Below are 18,844 nucleotides of genomic sequence, written 5' to 3' on the forward strand. Positions count from 1 at the left end.
AGCAATGCATGCAAATTGTTCTCGCCGATGCCATTGTGCAAATAAACCTGATTAGTTTTACCGTTATTACCCTGTAGGCCTAGGTCTGCAGCGACATAGGCTAGAAGAATAAAACAGACACTAAAAATAACAAAGTTTGCTCTGCGCGGCACTTCATGATAGTCGTCTTTTGTGTTGACTGCAACACTCTGGGATAGCCTACCGCTTATGATTGTGCAATGAGAAGGCATAAAGAGAAAATGGCACCTCCCACAAGGCTCGCCCTTCAAAAAATAGATAGCACGCATTTAAGTGATTACATGATTCAGCCGCTCTCAAACCGTCTGAAACCAACGTTTACAACGCAGCAAAAGTTTTTCTTATGTGGGTTCATTCTTCAACTACAACCACTGTTGGTGTTGTCAAAATGTGACACATTATTAAATGTATTGATATGTTTTAGTTCCCCATATTGTGTATTTAAACATTTCATGATAGTGGCTGTGCTGAAATTATTTCATTAATAGACTACATTAATTTTGACATCTTATTACCACACCAGAGGAAATCTTCATTTTCCACACAGAGTTGGCTTTTTAAACAAAATGCACTTAGCTTGTGTTTTCAAAATATCTAATGTAGCCGCACAAGATGTGAACATATATTTAAAATTAATTTGTTTTCAGGGGTTTACACATAATATTTTTCCATGGTAAAGATGCAGATCAATAGCTGAACAATTTTAAAACCCATTAAAAAATAATGTTATTGTGTTTATTTGTGATTACTTCAGAATGTGTGTTGTGATGGTAATGTGTGGTGGAAATGACAGCATGTGTTGGAAATGACAAATGTGACAACAGTAATGTTGAATAATGTGAATTAGCTAATAACATGTTGTTTAACTGTTTAATTTATGCATATTTTTCAGTGATAAAGTGGAAACTTAATCTCATAAAAAATAAAAGGACATCTTGAATAGGCTATCACTATGCAGCATCTAGGCTAGCCTACTGTCAGCCAGTTTAGCCAACTTATTTCATTGACTGACATTGTTTAATGTTACCGAAGATTGTTAGGCAAAGATATAGGACTACTACTGTGGATGTAATATGCTCGTGTATGACAATTTTTAGCAATGTTGGGATTGGCTTTATAAAGAATCACGTGACATTTTCAAGTTTCGTGGCGCAATCCCATAATGCACGGGCACAATGGATAACGCGTCTGACTGTCTTTATAGGACCATGGTCTGACTGCGGATCAGAATATACTAGGTTCAACTCCTGGCTGGCAGACAGACCAGCGGACAAAAAATAAGCATCTTGGTACCTGTCATGACCTGAGATGCCTGCTTTCGGGCCAGTGACTGATGTACTTCCTGACCATGTTAATGACAATTTCCCCTGTCAGAAGTAGGCTAAAGAACTTTCAATACAAGGATAAAACATGCACTAGGCTACTATTACATAGATTTCATGGCCGGCGATTCAAATTACAATGAGGATTTCTGTCTTTATTTCTATGGTTGTTTAATATTCAATCAAAACATCATCAACCCTTACTAATGTCACGGTTTCCTGTTGTTAAAATAGAGTGAGAAGTTCGATAATGAATGTTAAATCTGTTGATGAATTTTCGTGCAGCTTCAATTGTGACAGACTGTTTTCTGACAGAGCCCAGGCGGCACAAGCTCCCCTGAATGAATCCTCCGTGTTTGAGCAACACACGCAGCCAAGGGCTCATCTCTCGCGAGGAACGACGCCGTTATCGGAATCTCTACAAACAACACGAGAATTCATCATTCACACGGTAATATAACCCAATCTTACACGGTACATGTGTCGTGTGCCAGCATTGGGGGAAAAGAGATGAATCAAAATCGCATTTTATTATTATTTCTTCAAATACCTTAGCATTCGTGCATTACATTTCGCGGCCTTCGGGCCCGTGTAGCATGCTAACCACCGCGCTAGCTTAAACGCCGACTCATTTGAAGCCGTTCAGTTTTAACGTTAGCACGCGAGCTCGCAAAACCATGTTTTGTAGCGCAAGCTAACATTAGCTAGTGTGCGTTTCTCTTCGGGCAAGCTAACTAGCGTTAGTTCCAAATATAATTTATTTTGCAGAAATGCATAAGTAAAAAACGCTAGCAGGGATACATTGCATACAAAAATGAATATGAATGCATATACAGCTGAACCTTCCCGTTTGATTGTTTCCTTAGTTTCTTTTATTTGCCCATACTGAACATCTTAAAGAGACCCCCGCCCAGTTAGCTTATTGCTAACTGTGAGACGACGCAGCTAATAATCTAAACGCATGTTGCAAGGATATAATGACTTTTCTATCTCTGCTCGCCATTTCCATTGCCGTATCAGAGATGTTAAAAGTAATTAATATTGAACATCACGGGTTTGAACAAATTAAATGATAAAATATTTACCATACCAGTCTGACCATACTAACAGAGCTAACTCAATGCTAAGGGGTATTGCAGTTTCGAGTCGGTTATCGTTGATGAAATGTAATGAAATTATTTTGATATTCTCATACACATCGTTACTGTGCCCCTTTACACTATTTTCATCAATTTGCATGCTTAAAGGTTCAATAAATGATTCCTGATCGACTCGGAGTGTTGAGTGAGACATAAAATCATCCTGATATTTAATCTGTAAATTGTGTAAAGTTTTGTTTTTTCATCACTGAGTTAATTGTTTGCGTGTATTCTTAAGTCTGTGATGGATGAATAGTTTTTTTTGTTTTGTTTTTGTAATACCATGGACTACACCTACACATGTTCCCTGGTGAAATGCAGTTCACCATGAAAACAGACCCAGTAACCAAATCACAATTTTGAAACCGAAAATGAACATAATATGTGACCTTTAAGCACACAGCAGTATAAAGACATCAAAAAGAGCAGAACTATGTTGAATATGATAATCATAACCGTACTACAGAACACAATACAAACTTAACTAGGTGCAACAAAGTATTGCCCAAAGAGCAAATAGAAAAGGCATAGTATTAAACTATATAGCCTCAACATGTTTTTATGTCTCAGATATTCCTGCCATGTTTTGCTTAGAAAGAAAAGGCTGATTGGGAAAATAATATGGCTATGATGCAGTATACTGTCTTAGTAAACTTTTTTAGAGGTTGTGTCTAATCAAACTGTTTCTTACACCCTGTCCACACAGGGAGTTTAGTGAACACAGTTGTCCTTCATCAAAGCAGCTTCAGTCATCCATTATTGACTAATACAGATGCGTTCAATAACAGTACTGCTGTATGTGACCAACTGCATTTTGGCAGCATTCACAGTCCAGTAAATAATCACTATAGTTATGCAAGTCAAACAGAAGAAAAGAAACAACCAGTTGGTCAGAGTTTTACACAAGAAAAACTGCACAAGCACAGCATCAAGCTATTCTGCCTTAGCATGTCAATAAATATATATTGTGCTGTTTTACTAAATTAACCAAGTATTCCCTTAATCTCATTTCAGTTATGAACAATGGCTGAGCAAGAGTTGGATGACATTGTGCAAATAACAGTGGAGGACTTTAACCAGGATGACCGTACAGGTAAGATTCTTGTGGAACACCCTGAAAACATACTGGTTTTGTATTGAATACAATTATTTAGGACCTGCAACACTATATGAGATTGTGACTTTGTATCAGCATCAATTTGCCTTCGATTGGAACAGGCGCACAGCTGTAATCTGGGCATCCCATAGAGAAATCCTAACAAGAAGGCTATGTGTTGTTTTGAGGGTGACCCTATGTTTGATTTATGGCAGACATGCTGGACAATCATGAAGATGATGACGAAAGACCTACGAAAAAAAAGAGGAAATTAAGCAACAGCCAGGAGAGTAACGGCAATAATCAAGACATATCGTTTATTAAGGTACCAGCTTTGCCTAATGGAAACTGTCCAAAGCTCATATCTTTATATATGTTGAATAGTGTTTCTTAATGCATAATGGTATTTATTTAACTTTTTTAATTTGGCAATAAATAACAGAGACTACATCTTTTTATCTGTGTTTCCAGAATCTGTTGGTCTCATTGACCGCATCAATCAGCCAGCGACTAGAAGGAATTGAATCAAAGTTACAGGCTCTGGACGCCACATGCAAAGCCCTCGGACGCAAACTGGACAGCATGATGCCTTGTGCAAAGAGTCCTATCCAGGTTCCTATGGTTGCAGGTTCTCCTCAGGGAGCAACTCAAACTTGGAACAAAGTGCGATGGTAAGTGGCCAGTTTTTTCCCATTAGCAAATGTTGCTTCTAATCGAACATTGTCTTAATTCTAGCAGAACCACACTACATGTTTAATTTATATGGACTGTACACAGCATGCATACATTTGCCAGTTAACCAATGTGTTCTGAACTTCTGCTTTAGTGTTGTTCCACAAACAAATGTGATAGTGAGCAGTGAACAACCGAAGGGCAGTAGCCAAGAAGACACCCCTCTGGAGAACCTTCTCAGCAAGTGAGTGGCTCTTATTCACCCTATGCCTACAAGCCCTAGTGTTGACTGAATATAGAAATGTGCAAATCCCTCAAGACACAATGGTGGGGCTTTTGTGTCGCAATGTTTGCTTTACTTAATAAATGTAGAAAACTTCAGCTTTCTGTAGTCTTTTTGACAAGTTGGTTACTCCAGTTATGTTGTATGCATGTGAAGTGTGAGGGTTTGAAAAACTACATATGTTGGAAAAACTACATCTCAAATTTCTTAGGCGCATCTTAAAAGAGAAAAGAACAACCTGCAGTCATATGGTGTATGGGGAACTTGGGAGATACCCACTTTGTGTTGGAGTTAAAAAAAGAATAATTGGATATTGGAGGAGACTGTTAGAATGTAAAGAAAGTAAAATTATGTACAATCATCTACACAGCTTGCATAGCAGCGGTGCATATTCTTCACCCTGGGTATCACAGGTAAAGCAGATACTAGATGACTGCGGGTTGTCCTACATCTGGATCACACAAAAATGCATCAACATTAAATGGTTGAAATTAACTGTTGAACGGAGGCTGAAAGATCAATTTATCCAGAGGTGGCAGAGTGAGCTCACAGACATGACCTCTTGCGACACCAATGTATTATTCAAAATAGAGTTTAGATTAGAAAAGTATCTCATGTATGAAAACCAAAAGTCCAGGCAGGCTATCTGTAACTTTAGAACCAACAACAGAATACCGAAAGTCACTGGAAGATATAAAGGGCTTGAAAGAAGCCAGAGAATTTGTAACCTGTGTAATGATAATTGTTTTGGTGATGAATTTCATATCCTGTTTGTGTGTAAGAATATTAATGTTATGTATTATCGAAAAAAGTACTTGCCAAAATATTTTGTGAATTTCCCATCTATGTTTAAAATGATTTTGCTTTTGAGTTCAGACAAGCCAAACGTTATTGGTAATACAGGTGCCTTCTTGAAATATGTCCTAACATTAGTTAAGTAGTGTTTTTGTGTTTGCCCCTGCCGGGCACCATTGTTTTGTTATTATTTGATTTGATTGTTGTGCTCCATGCCATGTGCTGTGGCCGAGAGCCGTGAATAAAATGAAATGAAATTAAATGGAAAACTGTAATCAAATGTACTCCCCTCCCTCTAAACGCTCCTATATTTAGCCATGCCATAGAGGAATACACAGATTCTGACACATCCGTGATCTGTAAATATAGTCACCCTAATGATTACAAATCTGCATTTCTTTTCAGCACGGCAGCTAGGAGGCGGCAGAACACAATCCTGGTAAAGGTGCCGGGCCCTGATGAGAGCCAGGAAGAACAAGATAGTGGCTCAGAGGCCAGTGACACTGTTTCTAACGGGGGCAATTCCAGCAATGCACAAAATGGCCAAAACGTCACACTCATCACACTCAATTCGGAAGGTATGACTCACCAATGCTGATATAGACACATGAACTCACGCACATGGATGTTATTACTTTTTTCCCCCTGTTGATTGTCAATGAATATAAATTAACATATTGTTTATATTGACTATGCTAGAGACAAAGCTGTATCTTTCAGGACCACCTCTCAGATTTTAAATTAGCGAATTGAAGACAACCATCTCACTAATATCAAAATAGAGGTGCAAATAAATATGGTGTGTGCAGCCAGGTCATCTGTGTCAATTTAGGAAAACTGTTGTGTAATGGATTATTGGTGATGTGTTGTGTTGATGTCCCTGTGGTTCTCTCCAATATGAAAATGTCTTATCGTGCAAAGCTAAATGAAGTCTGCATTGTTGTTGTATTAGCTGAGATTATTGGTTTGGTGATTCTGCGGTTTTCAGTTTTCTTCAAAGGCAAACTATTACTCATTTATTTGCAGCTGCGGGTTACCATGATAAAACTGTGTTAGTCAGCATTAGCTAGTTGGTACCATGTGGTGTTCTTCAGAACAGTCTGTCTCATGCTTTTTTTGTGTGTTATTTTGTACGATGGACTGGACATCACATACGTGGTTAGCAAACAGCCACACCACATATTCTTCTTTTTAATAGCTTTAATAATAACACAGTTTTTCCCAAAATTAACCTACTTCTCATTTTCTGCCACACGAGTGTGCTGTTGTATTACATGAAGTGTCTCTGTGGCTCTGCACCAGTACAGTATTTGTCAACCTTTGATTCAATACAGATACATTTTATAGTATGGAGATATTTTGCTCCCCATTAAAGGAAGACTAGGTTGAATTTGCACACTTTTAATGGATATCAGTATTCTTAACAGGCTGCAGGTTTGTTAAGAGAGCTGAGTAGATGTGTTTGAATAACCGTCCCTCCTCCTGTTTCATCTAGATGATTACCCAGCGGGCACTTGGTTGGGAGACGAGAACAACCCAGAGATGCGAGTCCGTTGCCCGGTGTCTGCAGCTGACATGCTCCATATAACCACAAACTGTCGCACAGCAGAGAAAATGGCGCTGACGCTGTTGGACTACCTGTTCCATCGGGAGATCCAGGCCATGTCCAACCTCTCTGGCCAGGGCAAACACGGCAAGAAGCAGCTGGACCCGCTCATGATCTATGGCATTCGTTGTGAGTCCTTTCAGGCTAACACTGACAGAACCCATCAAGCCTTTGAAGATAACCTAGCATATCCTCTGTCAAGTGTTTCTCAGCTGTTTTAACTTGACTCTTTGTGAGAAATTCATTGACAAAATGACCCACTAGTAACTGCCAAGGTGGTGTCTAGCAATCACAATTTATTTCATGATTATTACATGATTTCTGCATAGTTTAGATTATACACACAAGTTTCACTCAGCTGGGGTTACACCTTATATCAATAAATTAACTCCAATATTTCCCTTCAATAGTTTCATCCCCATTCCAATACAAAGCGGCAACCAATTGAACACAGGAATAGACTGCAGTCTGTATTCCTAAGGCGGGTTACAACAACATGCATTCATCATTGCACACACGCATAAATGTGCAACACATTTTGTAACATACCAGCCTCTAAATGACAAGCACATGTCGGGCTACAAAGTCACCCTCACTTCAGTGATTTCTTTAATTCCTGATTAAGCAGAGTCAGGTTTATGATGGTAGACACAAAATTATTTATGAAATTCCTGGTGATTTATAATATGTTTATATGGTTTATACTGCAGTGTTAAAGAGTGCAGTTTGTGCCCCCTGCAGGAAGTTTTATTAAATATCCCCCATGGCACATATAAGTGTTTTTTTTTCTCTCCTACTTGGATACCTATATATTGCTGTGGGTGTGTGTAGTTAAATGCAGATTTGGCCTGACATAGAGGTATGCAGAGGCTGGAGCACAGCCAAGGAACTTATCGGTGACTCATTCTGCTTGCATAAAAAAACAAAAAAGAAATGAAAAAGGAATGAAGGAGCAGCTGTCCTGCTTGTCTGTACAGGACCCATCAGGTGTGAAAAAGCTGCTATACACTCACTGCCACCCCACTAACCCCATATTGCTCTCAGCTACCCCTCTGTCCCATTTTCTACCCTGAGGCTTTGGCTGCATGGCTAATTTATGTAGAAAATTAGCTGTCAAGGGGCTCATTCCTTTTAAAACAATTCATAACACTGAGATAGACAGCCACTAGAACAGCTGCATCGAGCCTCACCTGCACATGTCTCCAGTGAGGGGGGGGGGGGGGGGTTGCAAGCCACAATCACAGACCTGTGTTCACACTGCTTGTCCAAGGGTGTAGAGTATTACTCAATTATGTCCAATTTATGTCTATTCTAATTTATCTACCGTATATCTATTATTGCAAGGACTTTTGTAGGATAAAGTACTGTATGCATGATAATGTTATGAGTTTAAGATTAAAGGTGGAGCAAGCGATTCTGGAGAACTGTTGTTGTCAAAATCAATTTTGTCAACATTTTGACAAGCATTCTCCAGATTTGAGAGACAGCTGAGTGTCCAACTGTACACACCTTGCTAGTGAATGCACTTGGTAAATGGACATACAGTATATAGCGGCTTACATATTTTTTCTCACACACACACACACACACACACACACACACACTAAAAATATATATATATATATATATATATATATATATATATATATATATATATATATATATATATATATATATATATATATATATATATATATATATTTTTTTTATAGTACTTTACTTACTCAATTTGATGTCCCCACAGGCCACTTGTTCCACAAATTTGGCATCACGGAGTCGGACTGGTACCGCATCAAGCAAAGCATTGACTCAAAGTGTCGCACTGCCTGGAGACGCAAGCAGCGTGGACAGAGTCTGGCTGTCAAGAGCTTTTCCAAACGCACACCTCGAGGCTCAGGTAAAGTACATAGAAGAAATTGACATAAGATATAATAGACTGTGTGTGTGTGTGTTTTAAGTGTCCAAGTTTAGATGCATTCCTGTGATCACAATAACTATAAGAAACTATATTTGTACACTGCACTTACAGTTGAACAGTGAGAGTTTTTTTTAAATACTGTAAATGCTTCAAGATTAGCATATTAATACAGCCTATCTTTCAATATCAAATATGACAGGCAGATAGACAGACAGACAGTGTGAAAAAGAAAGATAAGCAGAAACGGTATGGGAGAGAATGAAAAACACATTAAGAAAATAATGAACAGTTCTCAAATCTAAGATTACTCTAAGGTACTTTTCAGAACACTTCACGTTTGGTCTAGGATGATATTAACTGTGCATCACTTTTTATTCAAAAAAGTTAAAGCCCAGATTACATTCAAGTCCAACCTTTTTCAGCTTTCGGAAGTGAGCATCTCTATGGTCTGAGAAAACTAATACTTACCTGGCTCGACTCTCCCTAGAATTTTCCAGCTGATAACGTTGCTACGTTTCTCTTGTTGTTTTCCAATCAAACATGGTCCATAGTTGTGAAAAGACTGCTGCTGTTTCTTTTGCTAACAGGTTTTCAGTTTGTTTGGTTTAAGTGGAGCGGCATGTGGTGTAGGTTGGCTTGTAGTTATGGATCTGGTTATCTTTGTGCTGTCAGCTTTGAGCTGTGAACTGGTTCTCAACCAATTAGAAAGGAATGGATGTTCATGTTTTCTTTCTGAAAACTTTGAGGAAGTTCACACTCAAGTCTTGTCGGCCTCTTCACTTAATCATCTTGATAGCCAAAGCTTTCTTATGGTTGTGATGAAGTTATTCCAGCTTGAGGCTTTTCTTTTTTTAGTATTACACTAATAAATAGCGCAAATAGCTTTGTTGCACATTTTCGGTTGGTTAAGTTTGACACGACCAGTCAACTATTTAGTCACCTAATTGACATGTGCCTTTTCTCATTGATTGTCTGATTTAGATTAAAAGCAAATACATAATTCAAGGTTCCATTTCTATTACTTTTATCCCGGAAAATTATTGTACGCAAACAGTCAACAAACACAATCACACACCCAACACTCAGACAGGTCTTACTTCATCAGCTATTTAAAAACCTAAATCCAAATGCAGATACAGTTGTGTTTCTGCAGATGGTTGTAATCTGCACACAATGCCTGCTGTCCCTTCCTCCCTGTGAGCCATCACCTCTCACCTCTGACCAGGGAAAAATGAGACTGTTGGGGAAACCCAAATATCCTGTGTGTACACACTAGGGGTGGATTGTCAGGCCCTGCCTTTACAGGCCACACACACCCCGGAGTGTACAACACAAATACTACTTCAACACAAACATGCAAAGACACACACCGAACATTCATTTCTTCCTTAATCAGATAACATGTTAATGGATCGGAAAGAGGCAATTCTGCTGCTTTTAAAACTATTATTCACAGTGAAGCAGCAAGCAGAGCTCAACTTGAGTTGTCACAAGCCACCTGGCTCTTGCTTCATCGTTTGATAAACAAAATTTCAGAGGGTTATTAACATCATAAAGTACATGGCAGTGATAATGAAATATGTGAATTGTCTTTACTCTGAAGGTGTATGTGATATGGGCTGTATGTTTCCTGCCATTTAAGGCTAATTTCCTTGATTTGTTTTTGTAAGTAGTTTCATTAGTATTTTGCTGCATTAAGGTCTATTAAAAGAAATGCTCTCAAAACCCTTTCTGGCCTCACTCGTCTCACCTATCCCAAATGGTGATTTTGTTGCTGCACATTTTGCAAAGGGAAGGTGTGATTTTGTGTATGTTCTGACCTGTAGTATAGACAAGTTTCCCCAAGTGTTTTCTGTCTTTGAATCCAAGAACGGTGTTTTTTTGGTCGTATTGCAGCTGCAGAAGGTGATGGTACAGGATCCATGCTGGGTTTTTCAGTACACTGGTGTGATAGCGGCTGTTTAGACTGAGGGCTGGAGATTGTGTTTAGCTGCTAGATCATAAGTGTGTTTGGAGGGCTGTTGCTGGAGAGTCCTTGTTGTGTATTAAGGCGTTTGATAAAGTACAAACATGCCATCATTCAGCAGATGGCCTGGGAATCCGCCAGAATCTTCTTTACAAGAGGTTGCTAAGGCCCCTTGTGTGTGTGTGTGTGTGTGTCTGTGTGTGTCTGTGTGTGTCTGTGTGTGTGTCTGTGTCTAAGAGTAATTTTTCATTATTTTATGTGACCTGGACTCATTTGCACTGTATTTCTGACATACTTCCACATGCACGAGCGCACAAATGACCATACTTATTTTTCTCCTCCTTACCAGATGGAGGCATGGCAGAGGAGGCGGCCCACATGGAGGCAGCCACCCAGCAGACTTTGCACTACACACTGGGCAATCAACAGGTCCAGTTTCACCGTATTGGTGAGGATGGACAAGTTCAGGTGGTGAGTGTCAGACAATTCATTCCGCCATTCTTCTATATTTATCTACTGGCAAACCAACGACAAAGTATTCTCTTAAGAGGCAAAGATAAGATGACTTTGTACAGCTGTGGCCAAAGGTCAAAGTCAGGCCCACTGCAGCGTTCTGGGTGGGCTAACAAAGAGGATGTGGACCTGAACCTCTCAAATCTTGTCTTCCCTGTGCTCTGAAAAGTCCTAAAATACCTTGCTTAATGGGACAAGGGAGGAACCCGTTCACAGTGTTAGTACATCAGAGTTTGAAAAGTTATGTTGTGCCTGTGGAATATCTCCAATTGGCAAAGTGCCATGTATAAGTCGAAGCTTTATCATTTAATGTACAGTCATTAATTGAGTGGGAGCAGTCTTGTTCATTTGTTTTTTGTTTAAACAGCCACTGACAGATACATACAAGATGTGAGACAACATTTGTCGTGAGGGATTTTTCATGAGTAAATTCCATTTTCTTATTTTTCCCCTTGTGCTACAAGCAGGTGTTTGAGATGTAAAGTCGGTGTTGCCAACTAAAGTATAGGATCGTTATCACAGCACATGATTTGATAAATGAGTAATTTTCATTCTGCTCTACTCGTTGACACACCCACTGTATATGACAGTGCTATTGAACTATCTCATAATTTACAGTGTTAAGTATATCAGCTGTTAATGTTACATGATGAATGAGTTCAGGGGTAGTGATGATTGGTGACTCGCTTGAGAAATGTTGAGGGCGGACAAGCAGGAAGAGAAGTTATGGACAAAATAAAAGAGTGGGAGAGAATTTCATAATTTTGTCCCCCATGACTAACATTTGAAACAGGGACTTCTTAAAGCCTCTAGAAACCTGGTCTGAAATAGTAAACATCAATACAGATATCAAAGTTGGATGTCTTGATAAGCTTTTACAAAAATGTTATTGAAAATAAATGTTCATAAATATCCTAAAACTTGGCCAGTACCAGTGTGCCGTGCACTGCTTTATTCATTGTCTAGACTGTTTGACAGGACTGGGTGGGCGGGGCCCTTTCAAACTGTCTCCATGGCAACAGTCATTGTTTTAAAATAACGTTCGGGAAGAGAACTTCAGCAGACATTGGGTCAAAATACTTATTGTTTCATAAGAACCACAGCATAGCCCGCCTCATCTAAACCAAATTCATGAAAAGTTTATGTTTATAATTTTATAAACTCAAATGACAATATACAGTATATACAGTATTTCTAAGATTATTATTTGGCTTTTTTCACTTTATTAGACAGATTATGAGAGACAGAGATGAAATGGGGCAAAGAGGGGAGGACATGCAGAGAACAAACCATGGGTCGGATTCGAACACTCTAACACTACACCACGAGCGCCCCTACAAATAACAATATCTTTAATTTGGATTGATAAATATGCTATAATAAACAACTCTTTTCATATGCTTACTATCATGGGACTAACTCCCCAAATTGTTATGGATTTGGGAATGTATCAGTATATTCAGAATGAACAAGGAGGAATCATTACTGCAAACAAAGTCTTCAATTAGCTCCTGACAATTGTTTCAAGACAGCCTTGAAAATGTGTGAACGTGACTACATTTTAGAATTGGGATACTTATTTGTAGATTTAATTATAAGAAAGGGAAACTTATTGATCAAATTGGTGGAATATATAATTAACAGCTGCCTCTAATCCTTCATCTGTCTCTTTCAGATTCCACAGGGTCAGTTGCACATTGCCCAGGTGCCAGGAGAAGAGGTGCAGATCACACAGGACAGTGAGGCAAGTGTGTGTGTGTGTGTGTGTGTGTGTGTGTGTGTGTGGTGTCTAAGTGAGTCTATCTGCCAGTTCTTAGTTTGAGTCATTCTTCCTAGGTTATTTATTGTCTCACTCTCCTTTGATGAACCTTTCTGTCACATCGAAAGCTCACCAAGTGTCTCTTCAGCACATTTTAGATGATGTTCCTACAGCTGTGTGGGAGAATATAAATGATTTATTTGCTATACCCATTTCCCATTGATTGACACAATGTGTGGCTGCACAGCTCTCGATTAGGAGACCATAAGCAGATCTGCTTATGAAAGAAAGAGGGGTTTATCTTCATTTAATAAAGAAAACTATTATTATTTAAATTAAGTTTGGTAAGAATCTTTAAGCAATTATGTGTCCTTTGAGTGTCTGTATTACCATGCTTATAGCAATCGCTGTAAAGCATAATGCACCCACACAATGCCTGAATCATTTTAAGTTAGTATTGAATTTGAGCAAAAACAGATGTTCAGTTCAGAAAATCTTTATATTTGTATATCCACCTCCTTGTGTGTATGGTGTTATGACTTATGCCTAGATGTCCCACATCACCCAACAGACATGCACTCTGAATGCACACTAAGCGCTGGCCTGCTAGTTGAAATCAAAATGGAACTCCAAACCACACCAACTGCTGTAGAGGAATTTCCGCGTCAGCGTCATTTTTAGTGATTTTTCAAGGATGTGGGAGAGGGATTTTTTAACGAGGCACCAGTCTGTGTAGTACATACATACACATGTAATCACATACTCGAGTGTACATGATGCATGCCAAACATGCATGACATTCATGCAAAATCAATTGACACGTTTGCCATCTGTTTTTCTAATTTCCTAGTCAGTTGTTCTAAAGAGGAAGAAATGCAGGATCGAGTGAGAAAGAGAAAGTGACTTGGAGGCAGAAAAGCTCTAAAGCCTTTCCTGCTCTTTGTGTCTGAGCCCAGATTTTTTCATCTCTCTCCTTCCTATTTCATGATATTGTTTGTTTTTTTTAGTTCAAAGCTTAGCAACAAAATCCCACTACTCCCAACTGCCACTCATGGAATATGTTTTCATAAGAAACGGGCCCCTTTCATCAAAGACATTGGTTTTAGCGTGCTTGAAAAGGAAATGAGCTGTTTGAGAGATTACACTGCTCTCTGGCCACATGGCAGCTCGGATATATACATGAAATACAATTAGTAAGAGAAAACAGCTGAAACTTGGGTTAAATATGGCTCATATGATGTCCTCTCTCATGTGGTCTTGTTAACATCAATGTGGGTGTTCAGAGACTTTATGATGGACATTGCATCTTGAGGAGACGGCGATGAGCTTGTGCCTGTTTGAATCTCTTTCTGTTTTTGTTTACAGGCTCCTCGATGTAGCCAACAATTACAGAATAGCTGACGTTCATACAAAGACATTGCATCCTTTTAGGATTTTTATGTCATCATATCTAAACACGCTCTTTCAAAGCCAGCCTGCTTAAAATCCTGTAAAGACAGTTTTGACACTGCCGTGCTGCACTTTGCACATTTATCATGAAAGTGCACTTTCACACCATCTAAGCTTGAATGACTTTGTGACATTGCAGTCTTAACTAGGTGTCCATGCAGGTTAAGTTGAATAGGAGAGCAAATAAATGGGTAGATGTAGATATACATTTCAATGGTTTTTTGCCAGTTCAAATAGATAAATGATTGATTGTGTAATTATTATATGGCACAAGGGTTTTTGACATGATATATCACTTCTCTATTTCAGGGAAATCTCCAGATCCACCAGGTACATGTTGGTCAGGATGGACAGGTAAGAACACATTCAAAGTAAACTGATATAAATTATAATGTATGAATGGAAGATAAAATTAGGATAAAACACGTATTTTCTTATCTTAATTTTTAATCTTTATTTATAAACAAAGGCTGGATTAGCCCATTGATGACTATGGCAATCTAGGATGCATGTCCTTAATGCCTGAGGGTTTTCTGAAAAAATTGTACGGATTGTCAACGTCTGCCAAAACCTTAATATCTAAGCCTGTGTAGCACATAGAAACATGAAATAAAATACATTTAAAAGGTAAGGTTCACAGGTTTTATTTAAACATGCTCCCTTAGCGCTTACAAACCAACACATTTTTTAAAAAATCATCAAAATTAGATGGGGGAGAAAAAATAAATAAAAATAATATAAGATATTTAAAAATAATGTGCTAAATGAGGTTATAATCCTGCTTCCTTTTAGCATGGATAGCAGTGACTGAGTGTGCAGTGGAGGAATAAAGATAGACAGATATAGGAAGGAGGAGATAGCTTTATTTTATAATTTAGTTCAAATTATCACTGGCACCATCAAGCCAACTTCCCAGTACAACTGGAACGCAGACTGACTCCCGCTGCTGGGAACCGATCAGCTGGTCCAAACGGCTGTATACCACGGAGATGAAAACAAAACTGAAACTTAACTATCGCCTGGCTGGGCTGAATTTGAGTTGGAGCAGCAAAATATAGCCTAAATTCTTAAATATTGTTAATAAATAGATGCAATGGCCCTCATTTATCAATTTTGCGTGGAAACTGGTGCAGATTCTGGCGCAAATACCTCCCTACGCCAGGTGTCGCGTGGTATTTATCAAACAGGCGTATCTCGCCAATCTCAGCGTACGCCAGGCCATTATTGATAAATGCGGCGGATGAAAACAAGCGTATCACGCCCCTATATTTTCTCAGTTTAGAGGCCTCGCCCAGAGGTTTTACGACATGGATATGCGCAATACGGCACTTCCCTGAAGTAGAAATTGACAGAATAACAGCGAAAGTAGAAAAAAAAGAGTTTCATTTCGGAGCATTAGCCTACAAGCAGCATCAAAGAACGACAGAAGGCAGCAGTTAGGAAGGAAATAACTGCTGCGGTCAACAGCGTTGGTGTTGACTCAAAATCGCCTCTAAAAAAAGCGTGTTGCTGTTCTGAAATGCAACCAACTGGGGGTGCGGGGCTGCGGGCATAATATAAGTGGTGGAGGAGAAAAAGACGCACCAACTGTCCGATAATGGTCCCCATAAAATAAATACACGTCTGCAGAGATTTGAATGATTGGAATGTATTGGCCCTTTTAGATAGCACTATTCAAAAGGGTTTTAAAAACTAAAAATAACACATTTAGCGTTTTACTGTATGACAGCATGCGCTTGGCACGAGTGGTCAGCCCGGCCGTCAGCTGCACAAGCCGACCCGGCAGCGATCAGCTGTGAGAGCGCCCACCGTCCTGCTCCACCAGCAGATAGGAACAACGTGCCGGTTAACGGTGGAAATAAATCGCTCGCTTTAGCATTAATGACACATTAAAAGAGGAACTAACATCTACAAAGTGCGTCAAATAAATAAAATGTTAAGCTGAATGTTGTGCCGTGTATTTTTTTGTATCATAAAGAGCAGTGTATGTCTACTACATATTTAATACTTAGGCTAACATTTTGAATGAATGCAGCCCCCGTGCCTCAGTGTCCCCCCAGCTGCTCCAAGTCGAAGATAACTGCCCTTACGCAGTCCCATGCTGCGCTCCTAAGTGGCCGGTGTGCGCACTATTGAATCATCTCTCCTACTCAGTTGCGCACCATAAGCTGCACAATTTTAAGTGATTAATATCTTTATTTCGGTCTGAGCAAACACTGCATTTGTATTATCTTCTAATAAGTGTCCAACAAAGTCATCGGCTACCCGGCACAGCCTGCACTGCGAGTCCAAGCTGTTTTCAAATTTGCGTACACGAGCTGAGAGCTGGCGTGGGATTTGAGCGTACCCTACGCTCACGTCCATATTGATAAATGCCGAGATTTGCGTGGAAATGTACGTACACCCATTTTTCTGGTCTACGCAAGATTGATAAATGAGGGCCATTGTGTTGTGTGATTTTCGTCAGTAGTCTATAGTAGGCCTAGATTCTGTGCTCCGAACGCCACTAACTGTTCTGTAATACACTATCGCGGACACAGCTGGCTTATTTTTTTTATTATTATTATTATTATTAATTAATTCTATGCTGTGCACGTTATGAAAATTAGATAAAGTAACAATGCTGCGCTATGCAGCAGCCGGCAGGAGATACAATGTAGCGTCGCGCAGCAGCCGTCATCAATGGGTTAGAGGAATGGTGGGTCTGTTTTGTATTATGTAAAAAAAACAAAAGAAAACACGGATATTCAGTCAGCTGTACACAGTACAGTTGTAAAGTCATCATCAAATGATTAACAAATTGTTTGTATTTCGAAATGCCCCAAACCCTAAAGAGCTTAGCAGGCCTTTTTTGCTTTTGCAAGTATGAGATGACATGCACAAGCATCGATCACTCTGTCTGGACCAAAACTCTGTCTTTGACGTGACCCCAGTTCTGTCTTTTTATGTTATTGATTTCAGACACCTGATGTACAAAATATATGACTAGTCCAATAACTGTAGAATTAACAAAAAAAACATGTCCGTTTTTTTTGTGTAGGATCTATTAGTGCAGCATTTGCAAGACAACCCATTTTAGCTGTGTTTGCTATCTTTTTTCTCTCTATTTGACTGCCCCCAGATGCAGATGTCAGATGCTATATGTTTCTTTTGTTAATGCCACTCAGAGTAGTGAACCGTGGTGACTTCAGTGTACGGTGATATCATATTCATACCCTCTATTGCCCTGTCTTTGTGAGCGAGACAACCCTGAGGTGGATGTGTGAGGAATATTTTACAACTTTGACCAATTTGGTCTAAATGACCGCCACATTAACAACTTTATTTTGAGCTCCTTAGAAAGAAACGGGTTGAACATGGTGAAATATTATGCATTAGAGGCCAGAAAAAAATACAGACAAAATCTAACCGTTTCAATACTTGCATTGCACTCACTCAAATGTGAACTCACTGTTTAGTGAGGCAGAAATCATTTTGAAGGTGCCCTTTGGAATTCTATTGGCGCTTTTCCACCGCACATGTAGCTCTGCTCGGCTCAACTTGACTTAACTCAACTGGGTTTGGTAGCAGCACGGGTCGTTTTCCACTGCAAATAGTACCTCCTGAACGTGGGCGGGGTCGTCATACTAAGGGGCAGAAAGCCGACTCCGGAGCCAAGTAGCGAAGCAGAAATTACGAGCAGTTGTTGTAGACTATTAACTGAACCAACCTCCAAAAATATGGATGGAAAATGTTTAAGATATATCCCCCATGTATCTGTTTGCTAATAGAAGAAGAAGAATATTTCGACGGGCCATTAAAAGGGAGGACTGGTGTCCCAATGGGTGACTCGACCACTCAGTCAGCTGTAGGGAATCCAGGGTCGTCACGTATATCCCTATGCACCTTAACACGGGCATCATTAAGTTGTTTTGTGCTTGTTTTAGGATACGTGTTTTCAAATGCTAGCCGTGTCTCAGCCTGAATATTTTATTGAGGTAATCAGTGCAGTCCGAGGCTTGTAATGTAATCGCTCGCTATCATTTCTGTCCCAGCTGGCTAACTGCTATCTGCTAGCTGCCCTACATGTCTCTTCTCGTGTACAGTATGTTTAAAGTAACATCCCCAACAACCAACACAACTGGGTGAGCTTAGCGAATATATGGACATTTCATTAGGTTTTTTCGGATCTGTGACGCAAATCAAATGAAAGAGAGCCAGAGACAAAATACACTCAAAGTCCCGGAGAGTTTGGGAGAATAAACAGAATGAAGCCGGTAGTCTCTGGCGTAAAAAATTAAAATTTTTGCATAGGGAACCATTGGTTTA

The 18,844-nt window shown here is 39.4% G+C and overlaps 1 protein-coding gene across 1 annotated transcript in view; it reads left to right on the plus strand.

The window, feature by feature from the left end:
* The first annotated feature begins 1,690 nt into the window (after positions 1–1,690).
* Positions 1,691–18,844, plus strand: part of banp (BTG3 associated nuclear protein) — a 40,407-nt gene continuing 23,253 nt past the window's right edge. The window contains exons 1-11 of the mRNA XM_080028233.1: positions 1,691–1,791; positions 3,494–3,572; positions 3,791–3,900; positions 4,047–4,246; positions 4,402–4,491; positions 5,731–5,903; positions 6,821–7,060; positions 8,676–8,828; positions 11,165–11,286; positions 13,004–13,072; positions 14,846–14,890. Coding sequence (XP_079884359.1) covers positions 3,503–3,572; positions 3,791–3,900; positions 4,047–4,246; positions 4,402–4,491; positions 5,731–5,903; positions 6,821–7,060; positions 8,676–8,828; positions 11,165–11,286; positions 13,004–13,072; positions 14,846–14,890 — 1,272 coding nt within the window. The 5' untranslated portion in view covers positions 1,691–1,791; positions 3,494–3,502. The remainder of the gene's footprint in view (positions 1,792–3,493; positions 3,573–3,790; positions 3,901–4,046; positions 4,247–4,401; positions 4,492–5,730; positions 5,904–6,820; positions 7,061–8,675; positions 8,829–11,164; positions 11,287–13,003; positions 13,073–14,845; positions 14,891–18,844) is intronic.

This window comes from Ammodytes marinus (genome assembly GCF_949987685.1).
Source record: "Ammodytes marinus genome assembly, chromosome: 5".
Classification (NCBI taxonomy): Eukaryota; Metazoa; Chordata; class Actinopteri; order Uranoscopiformes; family Ammodytidae; genus Ammodytes; species Ammodytes marinus.